General features: G+C 36.3%; 2 protein-coding genes and 1 long non-coding RNA gene across 3 annotated transcripts; 1 reads left to right on the top strand and 2 right to left on the bottom strand.

Annotated features, from left to right (window-relative positions):
• Positions 1-3,816: 3,816 nt before the first annotated feature.
• On the bottom strand, positions 3,817-4,865 carry LOC117332761. Its single transcript, XR_004533786.1, has 2 exons — positions 4,465-4,865; positions 3,817-4,431 (listed from the first exon to the last, which is right to left on the bottom strand). It is a non-coding gene; the product is annotated as an uncharacterized LOC117332761 (long non-coding RNA).
• Positions 4,866-10,847: 5,982 nt separating this feature from the next.
• Positions 10,848-14,593, bottom strand: LOC117332759 (TLC domain-containing protein 3A-like). Its single transcript, XM_033891786.1, is given in 6 exon segments — positions 10,848-11,214; positions 11,773-11,868; positions 12,281-12,304; positions 12,306-12,486; positions 13,486-13,572; positions 14,462-14,593. Coding segments are annotated over 6 exon segments (837 nt in total). The 5' UTR covers position 14,593; the 3' UTR covers positions 10,848-10,896.
• A 1,725-nt stretch (positions 14,594-16,318) lies between these two features.
• Positions 16,319-24,778, top strand: LOC117332758 (SAGA-associated factor 29-like). Its single transcript, XM_033891785.1, has 9 exons — positions 16,319-16,521; positions 17,144-17,219; positions 18,522-18,594; positions 19,113-19,189; positions 19,852-19,954; positions 20,460-20,642; positions 21,431-21,524; positions 21,755-21,823; positions 22,315-24,778. Exons 1-9 carry the CDS (start codon positions 16,366-16,368, stop codon positions 22,429-22,431), a joined length of 948 nt encoding a protein of 315 aa, XP_033747676.1. The 5' UTR covers positions 16,319-16,365; the 3' UTR covers positions 22,432-24,778.

Raw genomic sequence — 24,778 nt, 5'->3', positions numbered from 1 at the left:
TCAGTATCAGGATGGACCTCTAGCAGTGTCAGAATAGGCCTCCATCAGTATCAGGATGGACCTCTAGCAGTGTCAGAATAGGCCTCCATCAGTATCAGGATGGACCTCTAGCAGTGTCAGAATAGGCCTCCATCAGTATCAGGATGGACCTCTAGCAGTGTCAGAATAGGCCTCCATCAGTATTAGGATGGACCTCTAGCAGTGTCAGAACGGCCTCCATCAGTATCAGGATGGACCTCTAGCAGTGTCAGAACGGGCCTCCATCAGTATCAGGATGGACCTCTAGCAGTGTCAGAATGGGCCTCCATCAGTATCAGGGTGTACCTCTAGAAGTGTCAGAATAGGCCTCCATCAGTATCAGGATGGACCTCTAGCAGTGTCAGAATGGGCCTCCATCAGTATCAGGATGGACCTCTAGCAGAGTCAGAATAGGCCTCCATCAGTATCAGGATGGACCTCTAGCAGTGTCAGAATAGGCCTCCATCAGTATCAGGATGGACCTCTAGCAGTGTCAGAACGGGCCTCCATCAGCATCAGGATGGACCTCTAGTAGTGTCAGAATAGGCCTCCGTCAGTATCAGGATGAACCTCTAGCAGTGTCAGAACGGGCCTCCATCAGTATCAGGGTGTACCTCTAGCAGTGTCAGAATGGGCCTGCATCAGTATCAGGATTGACCTCTAGCGGTGTCAGAATGGGCCTCCATCAGTATCAGGATGGACCTCTAGCAGTGTCAGAATAGGCCTCCATCAGTATCAGGATGGACCTCTAGCAGTGTCAGAATAGGCCTCCATCAGTATCAGGATGGACCTCTAGCAGTGTCAGAACGGGCCTCCATCAGCATCAGGATGGACCTCTAGTAGTGTCAGAATAGGCCTCCGTCAGTATCAGGATGAACCTCTAGCAGTGTCAGAACGGGCCTCCATCAGTATCAGGGTGTACCTCTAGCAGTGTCAGAATGGGCCTCCATCAGTATCAGGATGGACCTCTAGCGGTGTCAGAATAGGCCTCCATCAGTATCAGGATGGACCTCTAGCAGTGTCAGAATGGGCCTCCATCAGTATCAGGATGGACCTCTAGCAGTGTCAGAATGGGCCTCCATTAGTATCAGGATGGACCTCTAGCAGGGTCAGAATGGGCCTCCATCAGTATCAGGATGGACCTCTAGCAGTGTCAGAACGGGCCTCCATCAGTATCAGGATGGACCTCTAGCAGTGTCAGAATGGGCCTCCATCAGTATCAGGATGGACCTCTAGCAGTGTCAGAATGGGCCTCCATCAGTATCAGGGTGTACCTCTAGCAGTGTCAGAATGGGCCTCCATCAGTATCAGGATGGACCTCTAGCAGTGTCAGAATGAGCCTCCATCAGTATCAGGATGGACCTCTAGCAGTGTCAGAATGGGCCTCCATCAGTATCAGGATGGACCTCTAGCAGTGTCAGAACGGGCCTCCATCAGTATCAGGATGGACCTCTAGCAGTGTCAGAACAGGCCTCCATCAGTATCAGGATGGACCTCTAGCAGTGTCAGAATGGGCCTCCATCAGTATCAGGATGGACCTCTAGCAGTGTCAGAACGGGCCTCCATCAGTATCAGGATGGACCTCTAGCAGTATCAGAACGGGCCTCCATCAGTATCAGGATGGACCTCTAGCAGTGTCAGAATGGGCCTCCATCAGTATCAGGATGGACCTCTAGCATTGTCAGAACGGGCCTCCATCAGTATCAGGGTGTACCTCTAGCAGTGTCAGAATAGGCCTCCATCAGTATCAGGATGGACCTCTAGCAGTGTCAGAATGGGCCTCCATCAGTATCAGGGTGTACCTCTAGCAGTGTCAGAATAGGCCTCCATTAGTATCAGGATGGACCTCTAGCAGTGTCTGAACGGGCTTCCATCAGTATCAGGATGGACCTCTAGCAGTGTCAGAACGGGCCTCCAACAGTATCAGGATGGACCTCTAGCAGTGTCAGAATGGGCCTCCATTAGTATCAGGATGGGCCTCTAGCATTGTCAGAAGGGGCCTCCATCAGTATCAGGATGGACCTCTAGCAGTGTCAGAATAGGCCTCCATTAGTATCAGGATGGACCTCTAGCAGTATCAGAACGGGCCTCCATCAGTATCAGGATGGGCCTCTAGCATTGTCAGAATGGGCCTCCATCAGTATCAGGGTGTACCTCTAGCAGTGTCAGAATAGGCCTCCATCAGTATCAGGATGGACCTCTAGCAGTGTCAGAATGGGCCTCCATTAGTATCAGGATGGACCTCTAGTAGTGTCAGAATAGGCCTCCATTAGTATCAGGATGGACCTCTAGCAGTGTCTGAACGGGCTTCCATCAGTATCAGGATGGACCTCTAGCAGTGTCAGAACGGGCCTCCAACAGTATCAGGATGGACCTCTAGCAGTGTCAGAATGGGCCTCCATTAGTATCAGGATGGGCCTCTAGCATTGTCAGAAGGGGCCTCCATCAGTATCAGGATGGACCTCTAGCAGTGTCAGAATAGGCCTCCATTAGTATCAGGATGGACCTCTAGCAGTATCAGAACGGGCCTCCATCAGTATCAGGATGGGCCTCTAGCATTGTCAGAATGGGCCTCCATCAGTATCAGGGTGTACCTCTAGCAGTGTCAGAATAGGCCTCCATCAGTATCAGGATGGACCTCTAGCAGTGTCTGAACGGGCTTCCATCAGTATCAGGATGGACCTCTAGCAGTGTCAGAATGGGCCTCCATCAGTATCAGGGTGTACCTCTAGCAGTGTCAGAATAGGCCTCCATCAGTATCAGGATGGACCTCTAGCAGTATCAGAACGGGCCTCCATTAGTATCAGGATGGATCTCTAGCTGTGTCAGAATGGGCCTCCATCAGTATCAGGGTGTACCTCTAGCAGTGTCAGAATGGGCCTCCATCAGTATCAGGATGGACCTCTAGCAGTGTCAGAACGGGCCTCCAACAGTATCAGGATGGGCCTCCAACTGCGTCTGTTTGGGCCTCCATTGGTATTAGGATGGGCCTCTAGAAGTGTCAGAATGGGCCTCCACCAAATTCAGATTGGGCGGAGTTCGCTGGTGCATCAATTATCGAGCTTTGAACGCCGTCAAAAAGAAAGACATTCCCATTGCCCTTAATTGAAGATTGTTTGGACAAGTTGAGAGCAGTACTCTATTCCCTAAATTTTATGCCAATTCTGCGTAATGGCAGGATATTGTCAAAGAAGGAGATCGTTGCAAGATTGTCTTTGGCATCAAACATGGAGTTAACCAATTTGTAAAGATGGAGTATAATTTGTGTAATGCTTCCGCGACGTGCGCAAAAAGTATGTATATCCTGTTAAGATGCTTAAAAACTAAGTTTCAGATATTTCGTAGCTATGGGGTGAAGTATAGATTCTTCAAAGATTAACTGGATAGTCTTAGAAAAATTACCTAAGGATAGACTAGAAGCTTGAGACAAACACCTCCACAAGGTGCGTCCATGGGACCCCCCCCCCCCCCCCCCACATCTGCAAGAGTTGGAACGTTTTCTTGGATTTGCCAACTATCAAAGATCTTTCATCAATGATTATGTCAGAATATCAGTTCTTTGGACGTACTGTGTGAACGTTCCGTGATTCCGGACTTTTTTTTGGCCCGGCTGATCAATGTCATTTCTTTGCTGGTCTTCATTATATATACATACATGTATCTTGTTATCGCAAAGAATTTTTTTCATTTTAAGTAAGATAAATCAAACAACTTTCACACCCAGCCACAACTTCACCTGCGTTTTTATCAGGTTTAAAAATTTAACACAACAGGAGTGAAAACATGAAGCAATCCACGTAAAATTTTCAACCAATAATTTATTCAAACAACAAAATAATATCCTTTAGTACAATAACATCGTCGGATACCCATGGTTGATTGAATTACCCTGTAGCGTGGTGTAATGCCATCAATCGTGGGTATCCGACGATGGTGAAATAGAAAGTCAATCAGAAACTCCACAATTATCAGTGGCCATAAGAGAATGGGAGCAGGTTACAATAAAGTAGATATGTATTACTGATAACAACAATATATAAATCACATAAAATGTAACAGATGAAAGTGCAATATTCACGTGCAAACCTGTTACAATACATTGCAGTTAACTCCACACGAAACAAAACGCCAAATACATGTTATTACTTTGTCCGCTTATTTGCGAGATCAAATGGTATGCACTCTGTAAATAAAATATGTTAATGAGTTTTTTAACACTATTTTCCTTGGTTAATGTGTGTTAAGAATATTACACAGAGAAAACTGAAAGGCAACATGAGGGCGAGTTCTGCTTATGAGCAGTAATGTATGCATTCTTGAAGGACCTACCAAATTATAATAATATTTTTTGCACTGATTTATGTATTAAAAAACAATTAAGGAAAGTTCTTAGTTTTATGATGTATACTACACCTGATAATATTTTCTTTATGATGTATACTACACCTGATAATATTTTCTAAGTTTTATGATGTATACTACACCTGATAATATTTTCTAACAATGAATTTTACAGTCACTTTAACCAATAACTACAACAGACATTCTACCTAGAACGCCCTAATGCATCCTGCTATACCTCATGTTTGGGGAGATATAAATGTTACCTTCATTAACACTGATATTGTTCATTAATAAGTCATTTGATATATCAGGTGTTAGTATCACAATGTTAGCAACAACATACACATATAATTATTTTTTCTTTGTTTTCATGGTAAATACTCGAATGTGATTGGTCGTACAATTCTTTTCATTCTTCTATGAAAGAAATTCCGAGAATGGCGCGAAAAATGTGACAATTGACGTTGCGTATTGATTTGAGAAAAAGAATCCCATTTAAAACCAGTAAAATTGTACATAAAACATGTTTTAAATTAGAAAAACTTTTCAAAAATTGATTATAAGCGTTGATGGCAATTTTTTTTTAGTTTCATCAGAGTATGAAACAAATTTTGTTTGCAAACTTCTGTAAGAATCCGCTACGCGGATTCATACAGTTTGCAAACAAAATTTATTTCATACCCCGATGAAACTAAAAAAAAATGACATAAATGCTTAAATACAAACATAGGGACTGCAAACTTAATATAGCTTTACTTTAGCTTTACTTTATTTGAGGCTATACACAAGTTCTGACCTGAGACTAGTACTAAAATTTACATTATATATATTATTGGATAGTAGATATTAGAAGTGTAGTGTCGTGTAGTGTAGTGTAGTGTAGTGCCTCATCGGGATCCGTGGGTATCAAAAAATGACATAATTATAAATAGATGTTTATTTATGTAATCCTTATAGTAAAGCTCAGTTTACAAGACAATGTAACATTGTGTAGGGGACTAATACAGGTGTCCAATATTTAAATGACAATAGCAAATCATTCCCAACATGTTTAAGGTATATTTGTCCCACACATCAATACACCATTACAAAATAGCTTGGATAAGTATTGACAATAATATGCAGTATAATGTAACAGGATATCAAAACATTGTAACAACAAAGGTAAATAACATGGAACGTTCTTTTGGTGAAAACGGCACTTCAGGGGTATATATTGATAAATAAAAACAATGAATACATTTCACATACAATACTAAAAACCTTATTGCATATTACTGAATGTTCTTATTTTTTCTAAGTGTACTGTCTTTAAGGCATATTTGTTTATCTCTATTGCTTGCAGACATTTGGTTCTGAACAGTTGGTAGATAAACAATGCCATGTACGTCTAGTCAAGTACATGCTGCAATTGTCTCTTGAATATGTTGTAGTAAATTATGAAAACACAATGATATGAAACATTATGGTTGGAATGTTTATCTTAATACAAACACTTATATATAGATATGTAGTCGCTGAACTCTACATCAGAAAAACCTGTATTTATCATGATATGTAGTCGCTGAACTCTACTTCAGAAAAACCTGTATTTATCGTGTAAGAGGAGAAAGCACACACATGAAGTTAGAGTCATTGTAGTAAGAGCAGCCTTACTCCAGGACAATTAAATGAATAACATTTGTTGGCATTTTAATACAACAGATAAGGGTGGGCTTACTCACAGGCATGTGCTTAATTTCGTTTAAATAGTACAAGACAAAACGAAGTATGTGTTTCTACACTAAGAATTCAAAGACTATATCGGCCCATGTCTTATCAACATTCTCTAACCCGTGTCTCATCAACATTACCTAACCCGTCTCATCAACATTCCCTAACCCCTGTCTCATCAACATTCCCTAACACCTGTCTCATCAACATTCCCTAACTTCTGTCTCATCAACATTCCCTAACCCCTGTCTCATCAACATTCCCTAACCCCTGTCTCATCAACATTCCCTAACCCCTATCTCATCAACATTCCCTAACTCCTGTCTCATCAACATTCCCTAACCCGTCTCATCAACATTTCCTTACCCCTGTCTCATCAACATTCCCTAACCCCTGTCTCATCAACATTCCCTAACCCCTGTCTCATCAACATTCCCTAACTCCTGTCTCATCAACATTCCCTAACCCCTGTCTCATCAACATTCCCTAACCACTGTCTCATCAACATTCCATAACTTCTGTCTCATCAACATTACCTAACCCCTGTCTCATCAACATTCCCTAACCCCTGTCTCATCAACATTCCCTAACTCCTGTCTCATCAACATTCCCTAACTCCTGTCTCATCAACATTCCCTAACACCTGTCTCATCAACATTCCCTAACACCTGTCTCATCAACATTCCCTAACTTCTGTCTCATCAACATTCCCTAACCACTGTCTCATCAACATTCCCTAACCTCTGTCTCATCAACATTCCCTAACCCCTGTCTCATCAACATTCCCTAACCTCTGTCTCATCAACATTCCCTAACTTCTGTCTTATCAACATTCCCTAACCCCTGTCTCATCAACATTCCCTAACTTCTGTCTCATCAACATTCCCTAACTCCTGTCTCATCAACATTCCCTAACTCCTGTCTCATCAACATTCTCTAACTCCTGTCACATCAACATTACCTAACCCCTGTCTCATCAACATTCCCTAACCCCTGTCTCATCAACATTCTCTAACTTCTGTCCGATCAACATTCCCTAACTCCTGTCTCATCAACATTCCCTAACTCCTGTCTCATCAACATTCCCTAACTCTGTCTCATCAACATTCCCTAACTCCTGTCTAATCAACATTCCCTAACTCCTGTCTCATCAACATTCCCTAACCTCTGTCTCATCAACATTCCCTAACTTCCTGTCTCATCAACATTCCCTAACTCCTGTCTCATCAACATTCCCTAACCCCTGTCTCATCAACATTCCCTAACCACTGTCTCATCAACATTCCCTAACTCCTGTCTCATCAACATTCCCTAACTTCTGTCTCATCAACATTCCCTAACTCCTGTCTCATCAACATTCCCTAACCCCTGTCTCATCAACACTCCCTAACCCCTGTGTCATCAACATTCCCTAACTTACACATCACAAAAGGAAAGTTCCTTTACCCACTTTGTCCTTAAATTGAGTGAAGCAAACAAATTTCCTTAAATAAGGCAATGTTGATTAAACTGAGACCAGGCTAGGGCTTTTCCAGTGAAATACTTATCCCACAGGAGGACTCCAGAAATTAAGGAATACTACACAATTGGCATGGGAGAAAAAATGTCGTACTATTAATATGGATTATCAGTACTTTATTATTTTAATCAAATCACGTTTTTTAATTAGTACCTGTTTGACAAACCTTGAGTTCTTCTATACATGTTGGGAAGATAATTTACTGGAATAGCCTTAAGATTCACAACTGTCATTATAATTGTAATATTATAAAAACTATATCTCCATTAATGAAAAAATCAAGAGGTCCATAGGCCTTAAGGTTTACCTGAGTTCTAATACATTTGGACAGCTTGAGGATGATGAAATGAAGAATTCCGACAGAATTATAATTATGTAGACTTTTGAATGTATCCAAGTATGGAAAATAAGATCGCTTAAATTAAATTACATTTGACTTATTTTGACCAGCTGGTGGTCAGTTTTGGCTTATAAGTGCATTACATCATCTCATACTGATAATTCTAACCAAGTTTGAATTAATTAGGGTCCTGTATGGAAGACTCAGGTGCCCTGGTAATCAGGTTGTCCATATGTCTCTATTTTTTCTTTCTTTTGTACCATTATGAAGGAAGAAAAAAGAATATATTTTCAAAATTTTACATGATCATTTTCAATGCATCCTTGCTGCAGGGTAATTTCCCAGCCCAATCAGATTCAAAATGGCTGCTAATATGGGCCATATTGTTGTCCCCAGGGGCGAAAATGAGACCCCAGTGTCATGAAATTTACAAATTTGGTAAAGCACCTTATATAATTAAGACCCTTCCATCTATGAAGAGTACTTGATTCTACCATGTCGTGTGGTCTTAAAAGACGACTCTTGAAGTTTCAGTTAATCTGACCCTTTTTGGCCCCTCCCATAATACTGATAATTCTAAGCAAGTGTGAATTAATTTCAGTCAATTTGACCCCTTTTTGTCCTGCCTCTTAGGTCCCTGGATGGTGGGGACCATATAATTCACATTTTTGGTTGTTGACTTTTGGAAGGTTTCTGCAAAGTTTCATTGAATTTGGTTTTAGGGTTTAGAAGAAGAATTCAAAAAATAATGTAAATTGTTTACGAACGGACAACGCATGACGACGGTCGAAAGGCGATTAAATAGGTCACTTGACTTTGTGTCAGTAAGATATAAAATATAGATACATTATATATTTCAAATGCATACTATTGTATGACCATTTACCTGATATATGTAGCAAGCTGCCTTATACATGCTAACATCTTAATTATCAAATGCACACTCACATTTTAATGAAATTTTCCCCACTTAATTACTGTTACACATGGACGGATATATACTTAGGTGCTTTATGAAAAAGTAACACACATATAAATATATCTGAAGTTCTCACAATCCCTGTTATAACAATATAAAATGTCTGATATCTTTCCACAATAGATATCAAAATACCATTTGGATTTCTGATTTTTACTGAAGCAATGTTAACCTTGAGTGTAACAAAAAGGTACGCAACAGGGTCAAATCCCTATTTAAAGGTAAACATCATTTATTATTGATAAGATGGTGGCTGCCATAATCTAGTTTTAGTGATTCTTGAAATATAAAAAAAAGTTCTGATATGATATCCAATATTTGTTCATGATGATCAAAATGTAAACTTTTAATCCTGTAAAATAGACTTGATAAAAGCAACTGATCACCAGCAAAATATTATGATTCAGAAAATATGATTGCCACATGTACAAATGAACCTGATCTTTTGGAATTTACCAAGGGTAACAAGATGTTATAATGAGAGTAAGTGATTACAATGAGAGAAAGTGATTACAATGAGAGTAAGTGATTACAATGAGAGTAAGTGATTACAATAAGTGATTACAATAAGTGATTACAATGACAGTAGTTATGAGAGTATGTTTATAGTTAAGTTATCTTTCATTGCGACATTTCAAAGTGTTATGAGTCACTTATAAAGAATTAACGTACATCACTTGATTGCTTGGCAGAGTAAAAATAAATCATAATAAAAATATCAGTAAAAGAGTAGAAAATATCACTGAACAATTGAAAAAGAAACATTAACAATATTGACCATGAAGACATGTCATATACACTGCTAGGCAGTTTTATAGGTGGGAAAGACAATAAAAGTACAGATTATAATAATGACGGGTATCAACACAGTAACAATCAATTCATCATTTCTCCAATGGAGAGATACATTTCATTTTATTTCTTTTTCAACAGAACTTTTATTGCTTTATAAAAAATAATGATAATAATAATATAAAGAGATTGAATATGATGTGTTTAAATATATCAAGAACATCAATTCTGGTGTGTATCAACATAACATAGGTCAATTGCTTGAATGAGAGTACTAATTATAAGGTGTTAGTATCCTTCAGGTATCTCCAAAATAAAATATTAAAAAAAAAAAAAAAAAAAACGACAATTAAAATTGCACTTTTCAAATTTTGAACATAATTAGTTTCAAAATCTTTCTTTCACAAGTAATAAAACACTTATTATTTGACCTAATAAGGGCGCAGGGCGCGAGTAATTGACAGTGGGGGCGCCCTTATTAAGATTAGTTATTCTGAAGTTTTATGAAACAGACTATACCTTATAGCAGAATACCCAAGGTTGTGGAAACGGTAAAATATTCAGTCATAAAATTATTCCAGATGAAGATATCTATTCATTATCATATATTAAGCTTAAACATCACTTGAATATTCCTGTAAACTTGTAAACCATGCCAGCTGATCTTTAGACCAGAGAATGTGTGTTCCACCATTTATGTTAAATGGAACTCTTTTGTGTTCTATTTATAGAAACAGGTAATTTCCCAGATCATATCAGACATCGTTTTCTTTGACCTATAATTGATTTACAATGTCTTTTACTAGCTTTCTGTTCTGAACAAAAGTTATTTAGAATGAAGTCTTTAGTTTATCTTCAAATAAAGATGGTAAGTTATTATTTGTATGTGTGTTAAGTTTTGGGTGCTCTTTGCACTGACATGTCATCTGTAGCCTGTAGGAATACACAAAATGTGGCGAAAACATGTGTTCCAGTTACTTAATTTGCTGAAGAAAATTGAACACATAAAGTAGCAAAATATTTCTCATAAATTATTACTTTTGAACACCATTTTGACCCTCAGTCAAAGATTTATTTCCTTGAAAAAGGTAGGGGCGCCCTTATTAGGGCAGGCGCCCTTATTAGGTCAAATACGGTAATTATGATTACCTCATAATTATATACAAAGATCAGAGTGTGCAGTATTTCAAATCAGCTCATCTTCTCAGTGGCAAATCTATCACAGTTAGTTTGTTCGGTGGACGGCCTTTTACCTGACCTCAGCTTATATAAAAGCTTCATGGCACCTTTGATCATCTTGGACATCCAATACAACTGGAGGCAGAGAATGAGGGCACAACCAGTGCTACACTTTAATGGAATAAAGAAAGGCACTCTCCACGTGGATATATTTTTGTACACTGCATACCGCCAGTACAGGTAGGGGAATACCAGAATCCGGCTCACAAAGAATGTTATTATCATCACGATACCCACGACCACATACAGCACAGTGTGTTTCATCTGGAGCTAAAACAGACATAATACATTCAACATCAGAAGGCACAAGTCTATAGATAATGACAGTGATTCGCTAGGGATCACTTGCCTTAACAAGAGGTCCATGGGGCCTACATTGCTCACCTTGATATTTCAGTCTGTCAAATATAACCTTTAGATGGGGCTACTTATAGGAACATTCTGGGGAGCAAAATGTATTGATGTGTGATCATATTTTCCTGATATTTTATTACATGGGAAATGACCACCTTTAATCAAGAAAATAATTGAAATTCATTTCCACTCATCTATAAACAATATGTATATATATATATATACTATATATATGAATAACTATGCTTATAGTTATTTATTTAATTATTTCTTATAATCTATCATTCCAATGAGAAAACTATTACATTAGGTATGAAATTCAATCAAAGCCTTTTACTGAGAAATTAGAGACAGGTTCTACTGTATACAATATTAATTTAAAAGTAAACACATTTGTAAAGTGTTCACATAGTGAATTTGAATCCTATATAAGTTTATAAAATGGTGTTATTTTATTTACAATGCACTTCTTACCTGAACCATAATGCTCCGTGCTGCTATAAATGGGAGGGAAATTTCTATTTGGAAGAACACCCCAACGAAGAAATCACCCATACCTCTACGAAGAAACTGCAACAGAACAATTCAATCCATCATTACTTAAGACATTGTAGTTGGAATTCATCATATGATTTGTGCTAGCCAGAGCTAAGAATGTACGCTAAAATACCTTTTGAATACATTTTAATTACATAACTGCAATGTATGCATATTCTTTATCAAGAAATCTCACATTTTTCAACTTATAATTTCACTAAATGAATTTGTTTAAGTCAGAGCCAATCAGATTTGGAATACTAAAGTTTCACTGATAATTTGTGTCTTAAATTAGGGTTGAAATTCAAGAGTCTCCCTCTAAAAATGGGGAGCCGGCAAAATGGAAATATGATTTTTTTACTGACTTTTGTGAAAGTTATTTTGATCAATGTAATTGCTGAAGAACAATACACCATTAGTTTTGAATTATATAATCCTTGCTTACCACAATAACTGGAAAGAATATCACCTGGTAGTACGAGATGGTGCACAGTGATTAGTTTGTTGTGGAGGACAAAGTGTTGAATCCTATCCAGAAAGGTCATGTCCTGTACATCGGGAAAGGTCAACAGATGACCTAGATACATCACCACAAGGTCATAGATGAAGTAGGGCAGTGCAAACCAGGTAAATGCATTGGTCAGCCAGGAGCTTAAAATGCAAAATTAAATACTGTAATAGAATGATAAATGGGTGTACAAAATATATATATAGTATAAAGTAGTTTACATGTGTCATCACTCTTGAAGTACATATGATGTATATTTAAGCAATATGTTTTAATACAACATGGGTACTATAAGGTTATTAATTTGTAAATAATGAGGCCAGTTTTCCACAAAATTAATTTGTTCAAATTTCCTTTTCAGCTTCATACCACGGTTACCACATTACATTTGGGTATAACTACCAAATGATTTTGATACAAGATTATTAAACTACTTTCATTCCTCTTAAATTTTCTATACTGACATACATGTAGGACTCATGCCCAATGAATAACTTTTATATTGTCACTAAGTAGTTTCATATGTACATTTTAAATTGGTCCTTGGAATTAAGTAACTTATTACACTTACTACTTGAGTTTCATAATAAGCAATGTAATTGTAATAGTTGGCAACCGTGTCAGGCATTCAGAAGGAACAAAATACAAATCTGACATGTGACCTTGACCTTTGGTCACATAACTTGTTGTTCATGAACTATGAACAACTTTAATTGCTTCTGAATGCCTTAACAAAATGCCTTCCAATTAAGAGAAACAAATCCTGATTACTGTGACTTATAACTTTTCACTCTGACCTTCAACTTCGCTCCGGTCACATTGATTTGTTGTTCTCCCCTGAACTAAGATTAATAACGTAACAAAATCACAACCATGTTTATAGTCCCATGACTCTCTGACAAAATTAGTGTTTCATTGTTTGTGTAATAATAATGTAAAGTCAAATTCTATATTTATACTTAGGGGTTAGACATTTAATATAAAACCTTGATTAATATTTTCTATTTGTTAACATCTAGGCATGCAAAGTTTTATCAAAATAGTACAATAAGCCAAATACGTTGATGATGTACAGACATATTTACATGTACAATGTTTTAACACTTGACTATACCCTATGGTGATCAAATTACTGTACCTACCTGCTATACAAGATGTCATCATAACACTGAGAAGATATAGTAGCACCAATGTAAACAGACACTATACCATGAATGCCATTTACAACCCTACAATGTAAAAATGTGAAAAGGAGTTTCAGAAATTTCAAATGATACATAATCTATTGACAATGCAATGTTCTACATCAACAAACTTTTAGACTTAACAGTATATGTATATCAACGGTTCAATCAAATGGAATGTTTTATGTAACAATCTATAACAACAAACAATGTCAATGCAGTTCACTCCATTTGGAGCCAAAACAATATGGTTCAGCATATGATTACGCTTCCCTAATTACAGCACTGAATGATCAGAGCTTCTTGATTTGTGAGATTCACTATATTTAAGTATAAATACTAGCCAAAATATAACACTCTGCTAGGAAATCTTCTCTTGGGAGTCTTTAGCTCAATCACCTGAGTACACGTGTAAGATTGATAATTCTGAGGTATCGGCTTTGAATGCCTTGTGGATGGAGCAGTGAAATAAATTTATCATGCTCTCCATTGCATTGGTGTTCACGTAGGGACTCAGCAATAATTAATATTTAGTGTTACTAGTGACAGCATCACTGTAACCCATAGAACTCATGGATGAGTTCTTTCCTGGAAGGGGAGTTTTCATGCCTCATAAAAACTAGCTGCAATATATGGTTTGACTATAGGGAGAACTTCTCTGAAGGTCAATGGGTTGAGTGTAAAACTACATGTAGTAATCCACAGGTCCAAGGTTTGATCCATAGCAGAGCCAGTGATAAAAAATGATCATGCTCTCTGTTAGTAAATTTTTGAATTTTTTTTTGTTTACACATGTATGTAGAAACGCTGTATACTGTCTAACTATTTTGACAATTATTTTAATTATTATTTACATGTAACGTTACTGCACACAACGACTTTTTTCGACAATGTGTGTTTCATTTCGCTAGATACGTCCAAAAGTAGGACTTACTTTTCACTTATTGTAACAATGTCTGCTTCAGTGAGTCTCTTTTTAAATAATCCAAACAAAGTTTGCTTCGTAATGAAAAACGAAGAAGAATAGAATGATGTTCCGCAGATAAGAAGCAACAATTCCTCCATGTTGGAAGCTGTACCGGTCTTTTGACCAATGGTAATGTGTTTAAGGCTTCGACGGAATATTTGACCAATCGCTGATCTTGTAAGGAAACAGTAGGTTTTATCGGAATACCCTCGGGATTTTTATTTCTCTTCATCGTTTATCAAGAAAAGTACCAAACGTCTATTTCTGTCCAATTTCCGGCGTATGCTTTGTTTATGATCTTTGAGTTGCTGGTCAGGGAGGCATCATAATATCAGCTAGGTATTTATTGTCTTTTATTCATTTCATCTTCACATTTTATGTTTATTCATTACCCTATGTTTAAGTTCTGAATTTATGAAAAAAGGTTTGTATTCAGATAAAAACTATGGCCAGCTACTGAGTCAGCTGATTCTAAAGCTGAATTATAAATTATTTATAGTGACTAACACTGTACTGTACAGTAAAGTACAGTACGAATGGATCAATTAACTAGCAGTCGGTGAAATATAATGGGTCGCCGTCTTATCCGAAACCGAGAATTAAAATTCAATTTCAACGATAGCTATTATATACATGTATGTCTCTGTTATAGGTATGTAATATTAACTCTGGATGTAAATAAATTTACCTGTGCTGTGGTACTTGTATGTTGTAGATGTCAGTTATGACTAATATATATATAAAATTTGAATAATAAACAAAATGTTCCTTTCCTCTCCGAATAGTTCTGATGTTTCATCTGCCTTTTGAATTGTATGGCAAATAGAAATTAGGGTGGTCATCGGGCATCTTCGCTAGCCAAGGCTTCTGGGTGGCACAGCGGTAATGTTTGCCTTTCATATAGGCGTCTGGGGTTTGATTTCCTGATCATCGATCATTAATCAAACCCCAGACGCCTATGTGAAAGGCAAGCATTACCGATCAAATGTGTAAATAAAGCATTCCATGTCATCTGCTTGACCAAGGCACATGCATATGGTTTTTCCTTTAATTTTGTGCTCTGGTTTTACCTCCCTGATAAGACCCCTTATATTATGTGCTTCCATCTGGGCCAACAATAATGATTGACATCAGTAAATAAAGTTTTTTTTAAGCCGAATACACATACATAAAAAATCTGGATTACCACTCTCCAGTACTCTTAACTACATCATTGTACTCACTGTTGTATTGGGAAATTAAAGCATTTGACACAGCCAAAAGTGTCAAATGCTTTTCTGATGCACCAGTAGACTGCTTAGTTTGAACCTGCTGACATACATAAGTAGATTAATTGCTCATCATCCTTTCATCTGAAAACTCCATCATTCACTTGACCACCAGCATATTCTAAACTCCTATCAACTATTACATAGAAAAGAGCATAATCCCATTCATGGACTGAAATAGGAAAGTTTAATTTGGTAACAAATATTTATCCAAGAAAAACTGCATATTGGCAGAATGAGATTATCAGCACATGTACATAGCTTGTACAAATGGCAAATTAATCCTATGCTTGCTTGTTATATATGATTCACATATATATGTGGCTTGGTCCAATACACAGGGACCATTTCATACTGGTAATACTGTATAAATTAGTCTGAATGAAAGATGATGATGTGTAGATCTACTTGAAATACCTTGGGAGTATTTTATCCACATCTGCAACCATGCAGGACAAATATTTTATGCATGTAATATAATTACATTGTGATGTATTTGACCAGGTTTTTGATTATTTATACCTAGATGGAAATACATCGTTGTGATCAGCTCTAAGACCGCCACTTTCATGTGACGAAAAAGAAGGCTTAAGAATATAGGAAATGGGTCGCACAAAGTCTGGAGGTGGAGGAAGTAACGTGGCTGGCAGTAGTCATAGTCCATCTTCTGATACGAACTCCACAAGCAGTACTGCAGCGGCCGAGGTTCGCATCAAAGACCTGCTGAAGGAGCTTTATCATCTCATTCACCAAGTACAGGTACAAAAATAAATGTAACAGTGTATAAATAAGCCAATCCTTACATAGATATATCAAAACCTTATCATACTGCACCTCAGGGGCCACGGTGGCTGAGTGGTTAGAATGTCACCTCTGGGTTGCGGGTTCAAAACCCACGTGGGGCAGCTGCCAGGTACTGACCGTAGGTCAGTGGTTTTTCTTGGGGTACTCCGGCTTTCCTTCACCTCCAAAACCAGGCATGTCCTTAAATGATACTGGCTGTTAATAAGACTTTAAACAAAATAAACCATAAATAAATTAAACCAGCACATCAGTAGAAATGGCCATATCTGGAGAGAGAAATTTCACTTATCACATTTATTCCATGTGACCATGATCCTGAGTATTTCAAGCAGTATGTTATATTATAATTATACCAAATCAGCCAAAATTAAATTTGGTTAATTGATTTTCAGAATAAAATTTAGTCAACATAAGACATCTTTTAATAATCCAAAGTAAACATTTTTTTTTTCAAATATACAGCTAGGAAGGCAATTATTTGTTTACAAATATACTGATTTGAAAGGCAATGTTTATAAATATACTGCTATGAATGATAATCTACCATTGTGATTATGTTTATGAATTATTGTTTCAGGATGAAAGAGCTAGGGGAGAGCACAACCTCACAAATATCTCAAAAACACACGAACGAATGCAGCAGGAACAAAAAGGTATATCTGTTTATACAATATTCTCACTCAGTCTTTTCACTCTCTTCTTTTAGACAAAGTCTCAGTTGACCTATTGTGATCGCTTTTGTCCGGCGGCGTTCGCCGTGCCTCGTCCGTCATAAACAATTTACATTTTCAATTTCTTCTCAATTACCAACAGGCCCAGAGACCTGATTTTTGGGTCTGTAGCATGTTTGGATGAATGGCTACAAAGTTTGTTCAAGTGGATGACCTTGACCTTCATTCAAGGTCACAGGGGTCAAATATGCTTAAATCTTTAACGACTTCTTGATAACCAAAAGGCCCAGAGACCCAATATTAGGTCTGTAGGCCAAGAGACCCAATATTAGGTATGTAGCATGTTGGGGTGAAGGGCTACCAAGTTTGTTCAAGTGGATGACCTTGACTTTCATTCAAGGCCACATGGGTCAAATATGCTAAAATCTTACCAAAAGGCCCAGAGACCCAATATTAGGTCTGTAGCATGCTGGTACAAAGGGCTACCAAGTTTGTTCAAATGAATGACCTTCACCTTCATTCAAGGTCAAAGCGGCCAAATATGCTAAAATATATCAAAACTCAGGTGACCATTAAGGCCCATAGGCCTCTTGTTACCTTGGATATGATAATGAGTTAAATAATTGGAAAGAATTTGATAATGTTTCCAGGGCTTTGCAAATGCATACCTAAATTCTACAAATTATGATCAGAACATATTAAGGGAAAATCACTAGAGCCATATAAAAAAGCCCCACACATAAACTATGTGAAATCTGCACTTACTTTACAATGATACAGATGTACTGGTAGTTCTCTGTCCCTATAAGAAGACTGAAGATCATTAGTGTGGAGGGGATGGAATATTGTAGAGTATTATCATACAAACTCTCTTTAAAGTCAATGAAGTATATATTGGTGACATATCCTATGACAACTTAGAGCCTGTAAAATATGAAGTAAATTACAGATTTGGCAATGTACACTATAAGATACTTTATATATAACCACACTGTACCTGAAACTCAGCTGAAACATACAGGTACTAAATGTATATGTTTCTACAACCACTTAAAGTCATCAGTAGCAGGTGACAAATAAATATTACAAAGTAATGCTGAATAAATTGTTCAAGTTAAATGCAATTTCGCCCCCAGTTTTTCCTAATATACTTCAGTCAGACTCTCAATAAAAGAAATCTTATGAATATACCTGTTCCAGAAAATACTAAGTTTTTTTATCCCATGAAAATAGCTGTTCCAGAAAATACAGTTTTTATTAATTGCTGTCTGTTTTTTTTCCCAGTGACTCCTTATTACAAGAACAAGCTAAAAGGTCTGTACAAAACAGCCATGCAAGATGCTGAACTAGAAGCAGAGTAAGTAAAATATGGTCTGAAAACGTGTCTGTTAGTCCAATATTGTACAATGATCCGAATCAGATGTATATCACAATACTCTGAGCAAACCGCTTTGTGTCTCATAATATATTCACAGGTTGAATAGCTTTTTTTTTTAAATGAAAATGACACTAATGCTTTAGTGTATAGTTACAGTGATATTTAAACATGTACATTGAATACATACTCAGATACTAACTTTGGGTGCACTGTTACTACTTTGCCAGCAAATGTAATTTTAGACCCACTTGTCTCTAGCTATAGACCATAAGTATTTCTGCAAACTCAATATTTCAGACATCAGTGTTGTCTTTACTGTACTACATAAGATAATTTATTCTTTAAAATGTTTACCATACATTCATACATATACAATGTATGTGAAGTATAGTAAATTGACACAATTCAACATATATTGTAGTTTAGAATTGAAATCCCTACAATATGTGTATCTTAAATTTCGTTATTTTCTATTGATTTGGATTCTGATTTTACAGGTTACTACGAAAAGCTCTTGACAAGATTGCTGAAGTAAAAAGCATCAGAGAAAATCGGCGACTTGGTAAAATAAAAGGTAGAGTAATTTTGTATTGTTAAGGCTCAGATATATATTTCATTAGTACTCAAGCAATTGTTAGTAAAATCAATTGAAAGAATATTTCAATGAGCAAAAAGGTGTAATCAATATGTGGTTGTTTAACTGTTGGTTAATTGCTCTTAGATCTGAAGTGGTGGTCAGATGTTTACAGTTAACTGGTATATGAATCTGTAGATCATCATCAGCGCAAACATCACAATACAGAGTCAAATATAATTGTTTATAGACAAGGGAATAAAAAAAAAATGAGGAAAACACAAAACTGTCTTTTTATTCATGTTCATTTTCTCTTCTTTCGTATGAATTCACTATCACAGGTTACAAGATTGATAAGAATTTGAGTAGTTATCTCCCTTAGTATAAATTAACATTGAAATCAGTATAGTGTTGGGGCCAGTTTGTTTATGTAATATTTGTAATATGTAATATTTCAAACATATTGACGGACCTGCAAATGTTAATACAGGCCTTGAAAGTCTTTGTCCAGGCTCATCTGAAAACAATATAAAATCACCAGGTCCGTCTTTGTTTCATAAACGAACAACACCAGTCTAAATTATCCAACTGTTTGGACCGCAAAAATAAAAACGGCCTTGGTGTGCTTGTATAGAATGTCATATGAAGTATGTTTACTTTAGATTCAGACCGTCCAAAACCGATCATGAGGCGAGGTGTGTTAATGACTATGTTACAACAGAATGCACAAACTTTACCCCTATGGGTCAGCAAGCCTGGAGAAAAGTGAGTCTTCCGACATTATGTCTTTTGTTTGAGCTAAATGTATGCTGTGTTTGGTGTCTGGCTGTCAGGCTGTCACATGCACCTAGCAAAGTAAAGTATACAGTCAGTTTAACATCGGGTCACCCTAATGGGTCAAAGTTTAAATCATTTGCATGATTTTTTTAATGGACCTCTGATTTTCTGGTATGAAATATATTCAGAAACATGTATGTTACTTTTATGTCAAAGTGTTAAAATTTGCTTAGAACATCTTAAACAACATCAAATACCAAGAAGATAGTACATACATGTAGGTAATTGATATTACTTAAACATGACCCTCTTTTTTAATGTAATAAGCTTCATAACAAATAAAGATGTTTGTTTAGTTGATACCTAAGATGAAGTGCATACTGATGCTTTTATTTAAATGATACAATTAACATGATTTATGTTCAGGGTCATCATCGTGGTAAAAAAGATTTTATGCTAACATGTAACTTAAGGGTGTATCCTTGTGTTTTAGGCCGCCACCTCTGTGTGGAGCTATCACGGCTGACAACAACTATGTAGCCAAACCCGGAGACAAAGTAGCAGCCAGAGTTAGGTCCGAGGACGAAGAGAACTGGATCCTAGCGGAAGTGGTGACCTTCAACTCCTCAACCAACAAATACGATGTAGATGATATTGATGCAGATGAAGGAAAAGAGTAAGTATAATGGAAAATTCATAGTCATAAAACAAAACTCAGTAATTGTTTTGGTCCTTACATCATATCATGAAGAAAATCCTAATTTCCTCCCAAACATTATACATTGTATTTCCTAGATTTTAAAGTTGGACACCATGTCCCTTAAGTTAAAATCCTCACCCTATAACCAAGTCTACAATTGCTGTGCATGAAAAGGGTGGCACGGTGGCAACACTTTCACTTAGGCGGCCAGGTTTGATCCCCCCCCATTGGATGTGGAAAGGAATGGGATCACTTGCCAACACCGTGGGTTTTCCCCGAGTTCTTTGGTTTCTTCCCACAGTATGACCCCTCGTATGCTTCAATAAGGCCAACAAGCATGATTTATTTAAGATAACTTATTTCACAATTGTTGTAAAGATAAAGTTTTAAAAAATATTAGAATACAGTTTTACTACCTTCATTAATTCATAGCTTTTGTAAGCACCTGGAATCCTTTCAATTTACTCAACCTGAGTATTTTGGGATTATTGTTTTAATATCATGATGTACAATATTTTTATTTTTTTTTTCCCTATATGTTTACATTGTTATTGATAATGTGATTTACTTTTTTTATACTGTACATAACATTGTATACACATGTACATGTACATAAACATATGGTAGGCATGGATATTGGAAATGATAATAAATACCTATTATCAGAGAAGATTACTTGAAAATGTCTTAAAATAATTTTTGATATCAAGTGTGATGTAATCAAAGGATGGCTTTGAATGTTTGTCTCGTTTGATTTACTGTAGACGACATACCCTCAGTAAAAGAAGAATTGTTCCACTGCCTATATGGAAAGCTAATCCAGAAACTGACCCTGAGGCATTATTTACAAAAAATATGGTAAGATCTTGAAATTTGTGTCACTTTATCAACTATAAATATATTGACAGATATTATAAACTAAGTAACAAAAATAATTATTCATTGTTGTGCTGGTGATCTGTTAGGATTAATTAATAACTGAAAAAGGCCTCCTGGGTAATATACTGTAGTCTATGATATTCTTGTATCTTTTAACAAAGGAATATTATTTTTGTATTGTATCACATATCAGTTTTGTTGTATCACAGTTGGTGCTAGCATTGTACCCTCAGACAACCTGTTTTTATAGAGCCCTCATACATGAACCGCCTAAAAAGGTAAGCCAACCATTGATTTCTTTAACAATTGATAGACATGTGATTTTAACTTAAAAAGGAAATTGATAACATTTATTAATAAGTACATAAAAAATATAACATTAAATACAGATACATGTATATGTAAATTAAAACTTCAGCAAACTGTATCATAACATACCAGAAATTGCTTGCTTGAAATACTTGAGGTTTAAACCGAATTTATTATTAATGTCTTAACAAAATTGATGCATGGATTAATTGACATTATTTTCAGCTTTTCTTCCCCATATTATCAAACATTTTCCCAAACAATACAGAGACTGAATAATAGAATGATAGTTTGTAATAATGAAATAGTTATTAGTTTGTAATAGTAAAATAGTCAAAGGAATCTAACTGGAGATTAGATATCGGTCTGATATGGAATATCTTACACAACAAGTTTTATTATTTCGTACTAATTACTAAGTAATCAATTTATTTATGAATTTTTGAACTCTGTTTTTCAGCCACAGGATGACTATTCTGTGTTATTTGAGGACACCTCCTACCAGGACGGCTACTCCCCTCCACTCATGGTTGCCCAGCGCTATGTTATCGCATGCAAGGAAGACAAAAAGAAATAAACATACCCGGGTACCTGGTCAAATAATGTTCCATGTGACATTCACATCTGAAAACATCTCTAGAGAATTCTTCCTTAATGAATTGAAGCCTTCCATTTCCATTGTTAGTTAAATCATTGATGATTAATTTATAAGTTAAGTCTATGAAGGATTCTATTTGTGGGATATAAAATTTAGATAAAAATGAAGGTATTAGCCATTTTATAAATATACGTGTAGCATATACAGTGTGCAAATAGTTTAATACAAAAACCAAGTGGGAAAATGTGGGATGGGGGATTTTCATTGCAGAACATGTGAACATTGAAAACAAATATGTGCGCTATATAGTATTGATATATCCATATTAAAGTAGACCGAATTCTTACTTAAGCCCACCATCATCAGATAGTGTGATCTTCAATCATTCTTCGTGAGTGGCATGTTGTCTGTTCATCCGTTAACAATCCATTTACTGAGTAATTGCTTTTTCTTGAGAAGTACTGGAAGGAGAAATTTCTTGCTCACAGAAAGTTCTTTTTGGTTGGATCTTTCTTAGACCTGTTTCTCAGCATCCTGAGAAGCACAAACTGCCACAGGTAGGGAGCATTGAACCATACACCTGAGGTTTTGTGGCTAGCACTCTAAATGACTGAGCAGTGAGCTATCACAACCCCCTCCCCCCTTTTGAAAGTTCACAAAGGGACAAACCCAGCAATGTGTGGAAAGTGTAATAGCTAGTGCTCCGATATTTTCCTGTGAGGAACAGATAAATAACAATTCATGTTAGAATGTCAACAATGTCATGTTCAAATATTTACCATGTATTCATTTATATGTAATAAAGTCATATCAAATCTATAATAATTATAGATTTTAATATTAAGTATTAACATTTTTAGACCTATATGTATAGACTGACTGTAAAACAGTTGTTAGTTTTATACAAATGTTTCCATTATGTAGCCTGCTCCACTAGCAATATACATTACAATTTTATAATAGATTCAAGTATGTTTAATTATAAACAAAACATGAATGTTACCAATACTCTATTAAGGGTAAATGTTGTTACTATATAATAGTTCTTCAGTGGAAAAATATTTCAATTTTCACTTTCGCAAAAAGATCAATGTTAAAAGTTCAAATGATAATTATTGATGTGCTAGTACATACATGTACACAGTGGAAATTTTATCTTCCATTTTTTTCCCATGAAATTATTAATTGGTTTGAATTGTTTACAAATACTTAAGCTGTCTAAGAACTTGTCTGATTGATAAATGTCTCATTATGCAAAACATCACACAGCAATGTGTATATTTATACCAAGTTTATTTTATGAAATTATTTCATTTTGATTTTTCTCAATTTTAATAAATTCTGACAATTTATATGGGGGGAAAAAAATGTTTACTACATGAACAATGTTAATACTGAACTAGTGCTTCTATAAAATCAAACTCAATCTCTCCCAGAATGAGTTACAGTCCCCTTTAAATGAATTAGCACGTTAACAATTTACCTAATGTATTATGAATTGTTTCTTCCCAATTGATATTCATTCTCTCCTTATCAGATACATGTGTACCAGTAATAGTTTATGATCTATTATTTGATAATTATTTAATATGTTGTTATTTTACCTTTTTAACAACAGGGCCACGGTGGCCGTGTGGTTAAGGTGTCCCGACACTTTAACACTAGCCCTCCACCTCTGGGTTGCGAGTTTGAAACCTACGTGGGGCAGTTGCCAGGTACTGACCGTAGGCCGGTGGTTTTTCTCCGGGTACTCCGGCTTTCCTCCACCTCCAAAACCTGGCACGTCCTTAAATGACCCTGGCTGTTAATAGGACGTTAAACAAAAACAAACTATTTTAACAACACATACAATTTGTCTGCCAGGAAAAAAGTAAGGTCATTTGGACCATTAAACAAACACTGGGCCATTTGGCCCCAATAAACAAAAACTTAGGGTTAACAGATCCTGGTTAAAAATAAATAAGACAACTGCACTCCCTTTTGAAAAGGAATAACAGAGTTGAAAATAACTGCGATAAACTTTTAACTCAATTTGATTATAAACCCGACAGTGGTTACCATTTTGACCTGATGACATGAACATCATCAGACATTTGGTTTTTTCTTTTTAGTTAAATTTTACATTGTTCCTTGTACCATTTCACTTCTGACTATTTTCTTGAACTGAACACAAACATGTGCTGCTTTATAAATATACATCAGTGTTGATGTTTGAAATCTCTGTACATTGTAATAGATTACATGAAGTGACAGGAAATCTGATTGTAATGGGAATGTTATCCCTATTTATGTATGATTTGTAAATAAAATTCTGTAATATACAAGC

This window comes from Pecten maximus, chromosome 8, assembly GCF_902652985.1.
Source record: "Pecten maximus chromosome 8, xPecMax1.1, whole genome shotgun sequence".
Taxonomy (NCBI): Eukaryota; Metazoa; Mollusca; class Bivalvia; order Pectinida; family Pectinidae; genus Pecten; species Pecten maximus.
Note: the sequence above shows the minus strand (reverse complement) of the source record. Positions and strands in the feature narration are given on the sequence as shown.

Bases quoted from the DNA above. Each gene is read 5' to 3' on its own strand.
- LOC117332758 (XM_033891785.1), top strand. From the start codon at position 16,366: ATGGGTCGCACAAAGTCTGGAGGTGGAGGAAGTAACGTGGCTGGCAGT. The intron at 16,522-17,143 runs GTACAAAAATAA...TTATTGTTTCAG, and splicing joins ATCTCATTCACCAAGTACAG to GATGAAAGAGCTAGGGGAGA. The intron at 19,955-20,459 runs GTGAGTCTTCCG...CTTGTGTTTTAG, and splicing joins GTCAGCAAGCCTGGAGAAAA to GCCGCCACCTCTGTGTGGAG.